Source organism: Palaemon carinicauda, chromosome 4 (genome assembly GCF_036898095.1).
Source record: "Palaemon carinicauda isolate YSFRI2023 chromosome 4, ASM3689809v2, whole genome shotgun sequence".
Classification (NCBI taxonomy): Eukaryota; Metazoa; Arthropoda; class Malacostraca; order Decapoda; family Palaemonidae; genus Palaemon; species Palaemon carinicauda.
The window spans coordinates 108,760,529-108,765,969 of record NC_090728.1 but is presented as its reverse complement, the minus strand read 5'-3'; the positions used below and the strand labels follow the sequence as shown (position 1 = coordinate 108,765,969).

Genomic DNA, 5,441 nt, shown 5'->3' with positions numbered 1-5,441 from the left:
TATATATATATATATACATATATATATATATATATATATAATATATATATATATATATATATAATCATCATCATCATCATCATCATATACTAGTGTGCACGACTCTTCAAAAATGACGGCTAAACATCCAGATAAATATGCATGCACATGCACATGCACACGGAGATTCAACCATTCCCACCCCTCCCACCTTCCTAACTACAACATGGCAATTTCAGCAATTTATGAGACAATGTGGTTTTTGAATATCCCTCAGGATACCTCCTCTCTCTCTCTCCCCTACTTGAGGAACCAGAAGAGACCAAGTAGTCATAAATTTTGCAATGCCACCCAGCGTGACAGGATATATATATATCTATCTATCTATCTATCTATCTATCTATCTATATATATATATATATATATATATGTATATATATATATATATATATATATATATATATATATATTTACAGAGCTTGTCTAATGTAGAGTAAATATTTTATTCATGTATTTCATTTGTGTATTTACCAGCTCGTAAGGTGAGGTCCTCTCATATAGGCATACATAATTGTATGTAAATTGCTTAAGACTTTCGTCGTTCATTTCATTGTATTTTTCATTCAAGTCAGTATATGTAAATTTATATTGTTTCAAGAATTAACTTTTTATTTCACATATTTTGTTACGAAGTCTTATGCAAACTCGAATAAGTGTGCTGTAAGAATCATACGAGGTATGAATGAGGGCTTATGTAATTTCTTTACGTTTTCATAGGTATTGCATCATGTTTGTGAGAGATTACGCAAGTGTTATATTTCCACGTGTTAGGAATTTTCTCGAAAAACCCAGGGTTAGTTTTATCCTTTTTTATTATTTCGAGGAGGGAGGTGGGCAGAGCTAGCTGAGAGAGAGTTACCTTGCAAGCGAGGTTAGATCTCCAGTTCGATAGTGATTGTTGGCAACCTTACGCCACCATAGCTGGCCCTCAAGCTTCTAGACCCCCGAACTAGAAGGATCTAGAATAATTAAGTCAATATATATATAGCCTCAGGAATGCATAGGAGCAGAAGAGTACCAGCCTGTCTCAATGAAAGACCCAACCTCTTCTCTCTCCTCAAGTACCTCGAGTGTGTGTCCTCTCCAAAGTGAATAATTTTATACTCAACATTTATCATGTGTAGTGTGTTAAAGCATTACTAAAATGTGGAGTTGATTTCATATTTATTGTGTTATTGTACGTGCTGGTATTACATAAATCTTTGTAACTGGCCCTGCGAGATTTATGTTAAAACGTGAAGTGTATTTGTAATGCTATCCGGCCGGAACCTTTGTGTCAGCTAAAAATCGTAAGTTTATCAGTTACTTTTATGTAAATTTCAATAAGATTTTAATCATTGGAGTGTTAAAGGTTACCTATTTTCATTAATTATCAAGATTAAATATTTGTTAAATTTAATTTCCAGTGAAACAAGTGATTGTATAATTTTCAGTTTTCAGATTTAATATTTTGAGTCAAGTAATTATATAATTTTCATATATATCTTTTTCTTGTCTTAGTCTAAGGTTTTATTCAGATTTAATATTTCGAGTCATTTATTTTTGGAGTAAATTCTTTCAAAGTGTAATTTTTTATAGAATATGTTTATTTTTACAAAGAGTGTATTATAATAATTACCCAGCTGTTTTGAGTATATGTAAGAGACCTTTAGATATTCAGTGTTTTTATATATTGCCATCTGGGAGTTATATAATTTTCTCAGAGCTCGGGTATTATTCAAGTGTAACAGAGTAATGTAAAGACAAGCAGGTGACTTTGGAACTCGGGAGATTTTGCAACTTGGCAGCCGTGATATGTAATATATATTTTTGGTGCCCAGACCCAGGACCATAATAATAATAATAATAACAATAATATATATATATATATATATATATATATATTGCATGTTTGTGTGGGATGGTTTCAGTACTGTTGATGTACGAGTTTGTGAGCATTTTATTGGGTTGATATTTTTTAAGAGAGTTGTTTTGAGTTCAGCTATTTAGTTACGTACTTTAAGTCCATACAACAATAGCTAGTTTCTTTCCTATCTTGAGTCACATGCCCTCGCAGTTGTGAAACTGATTATTGTTGGAGGAAAGACATGTTTGTGCATGGAATTACATCTTTTAAGTCAAATTAAGCAGTATCGAATAAAAATATCTCTTTCTTAATTAAGTTCATGTGAAGGGATAATAATTTAGAATATCTGGCAACTTTGAAATATGAAGATGCCAGCGCGTCGTTTTACTCTGCTGAAACCACAGCCTTAAGGGGTGAGGGGGAATTCCGTCCTCCGGGGAGTTATTGGGGAGGGGGAGGGGTGTGTCAGTAGCCGTCACAGAGAGACCTTTGCGTGGCCTGGAAGTAAGACCCTCCGTCAGTTGAAACCCAACCACGGGATTGTGACGGTTAATGTACTCTCTCATGTGACTATGGCAATGGAAGTGATGGGCTCCTAAAGTGGGCCTAAATAATGGTGCCTTAAGAGACTTGAATACAACCCCGCGTAGGGATCTATGTGATGGTGTTTGTAGAGTAATGACATATGTCCATGTGGAGTGTTTTTCATGTGCTTATTTGGTTATAATACCTCTTCACATCAACTCTTAAGTGGAAAAGCGGAGGAACAAAATCTTTGGGGTCATGGGGAAAGAGAGACGGTGGCCGATCGCCTCTCTCGGCGTTGGTTTTCTCTTCGCGATACAGATTGCCTTCGCGCTAAATGGTAAGTGAGAAGGACGAAGAAACGACTACATTTCTATTTTTTTTATTGGTCTATTTCTATAACGAAAATGACTACCAAGTTTAGAGTTTTGTGTTGTTAGTTGTTATTTAATATTGTAAAATGCTGGATATCTATGTGGTCACGCGTAAAATGCTATGAAAATATAAATTTTTCTGGGCGGTATAAAGTGTTTTGCGAAGAAAAAGGTAATTGAGTTGATATTTGAGAAATATCAAACTTGTTTAGATAGTGATACGGTTCTACAGCAAACTGTAGCTTCGACACTCGGCGATAGTACCTTTTGATTACTGATTTACATTCTATTATGTCACGGCATCGTTTACCATCACTGATTTTTTTTTCTTACTTTTTTGTAAGTTAAAGTCATTAACTATACTCTCTCTCTCTCTCTCTCTCTCTCTCTCTCTCTCTCTCTCTCTCTCTTCTTATTAACAATATTGATAAAGTAAAGTTGATATGTGTGTTCTATTAACATGAATTATTAGCTGTAAGGCTAACGGAGTACTGTATTTCATTTATGAATTAAACTCTTCAAGAAGATGAATGGGGCAGTGACCACTGCTTTATTCTTCTTCAAAGCCACTCATAAAGTAAAGCGGGTGGTTGGTGAAAAAATTACTTACCAATGATGATCTTTCCACATATCAAGTGAATTAGTCACTTCTATATTGACTTTTCAAATAGTTTATTACAGTGCACGTACCTTTACGATTTATACAAATTTTTTCAAGCGTTCGGTTTTTTCTTAAGGTTCACACCTTCATAACTCGTAGATACATATTGAATGCATTTTTTGCATGCCGTATTACATTTATTAATGTGGTTTTCATCAATCATCTATCTTTTTATCAAATCCATTATTTAACCGGCTAAAACGTTATGGGGGACCTGAACAGTATTACTGTTGATGAGATACCTATCTACTTGTACATTGAAATCTCTCTCTCTCTCTCTCTCTCTCTCTCTCTCTCTCTCTCTCTCTACAACAGCAGATGGTTGATCGGTGGACCACCAGTGGACCTTCTCGTCTTGGCTACAAACATATTTAGGTCGAGAAAACACTAGTCAGTTGTGCGGGCTTGTGTTAGGAAAATTGAGCTCCGTCCATATGACCACTGACTTGTGCTGGTGATTTTTATGAATCCCCTGGTTTTTCTGTGTACTGTACATACACATGTGTTTGGTTTTCACCGTACCTACAGTTGACTTGAATTATGCACACACCTCTACACCCACGATGAAAATTCATCAAATCACTTGGCTATGATGACACTTATTAAAGCGATAAAACACTACTCTCTTTTTTACAGAAAATTATTTACTCAGTTTGCTCCTACCAGACAATGGATTAAAATGTCTCCCCTTTGATTATAAACCTTCAGTCTCTGCCAGATACGCTCTAGATTAACTCTTCATTTCTTTGTCAACCTCTCATAAATTTGATCTCCTTGCTCAAAATCTCTATGTCACATTTTTCCCCAAGTTCCAGTAAGTTATCCAATATCTTCAGTAGTCTTATTTTCATATTTGCCATTTGATTAGCTTCTTCCCCATTTTCATTCATGTTTCCTCCGTTGCCTCATAACCTCCCTATTGTATGTTGATTATGAATTATTATGCTTTCCATCAGCCTCACTCTTCCCTGTCATCCATACCAAGTATCGTGACCAAACCTGTGGTGGATAGAATAAGCAAAAAAAAATTTTTCTCTTTTCTCATATGCATGCACAATCTACTTTATTTTACCTTCATTGTTGATACAAAATAGTTCTTGTATCAGAGAAGTTTTGTACTTACTATTGTCCCAGGATGTTGTCATTTTCTGTTACATTTCATGCCGTTTTATCCAAAACAATTTGCATTACGGTTCGTCTAAATATCCTTACGTCAAAGTTGTTTGGGCAAAGGAGGAAAACAATAAGTTTATATGAGGCAATTGCGCCATATTATTGAATTTCCTGTTGAGTCTACACAGCACCAGGCAATGTCCTTAATTTTTACTAGTTTATCACCAGAAATAATTTTACACACACACACACACACACACACACACACACACACACTATATATATATATATATATATATATATATATATATATATATATATATATATATATATATCAACGTTTTCTAACGTTTACACAAAAGCGTATGAAATTTTATTTACTGACACTACTATTGATCAGTGTTTAGCTTTTGCTTTAAATTATGACGGCTATTGCTAAGGGTTCATATGGTAACGATCTTCTTTGTCAATGTATTGAAGATCATAGTTCCTGAATACTTAAATGATTCTACCTCATTAATCCTTTCTCCTTCCAATGATATTTAATTTTCCATTACATACTCCGTTCTCATCATCTCTGTCTTTCTTCTATTCATCTTCAACCCAACCTCGTGTGATATTTCATGCATTCTGGTAAGCAAGCATTGCAAATCCTGTGGTGTTTCTGCCAACAAGGCCAGCATCATCAGCATACTCTAGGTTTGCTAAATTCCTATCACCAATCCAGCCCAATCCTTCTCCACCATCTCTGACTGTTCTACACATTACAAAGTCCATGAGGAGGATAAACGACATAGGTGACAACACATTCCTTTGGAGTACTCCGCTGTTCACTGGAAACTCACTTGATAAGACTCCATTAACATTAACTGTGCACTTGCTA

The 5,441-nt window shown here is 35.0% G+C and overlaps 1 protein-coding gene across 3 annotated transcripts in view; it reads left to right on the top strand.

The window, feature by feature from the left end:
• Positions 1 to 2,390: 2,390 nt before the first annotated feature.
• The window catches only part of LOC137640091 (mucin-2-like), a 135,386-nt gene continuing 132,335 nt past the window's right edge, over positions 2,391 to 5,441 (top strand). For all 3 annotated transcript variants that reach the window (XM_068372552.1, XM_068372550.1, XM_068372551.1), the window contains exon 1: positions 2,391 to 2,750. In XM_068372552.1, the coding sequence (XP_068228653.1) occupies positions 2,669 to 2,750 (82 nt within the window). In that variant the 5' untranslated portion in view covers positions 2,391 to 2,668. The remainder of the gene's footprint in view (positions 2,751 to 5,441) is intronic.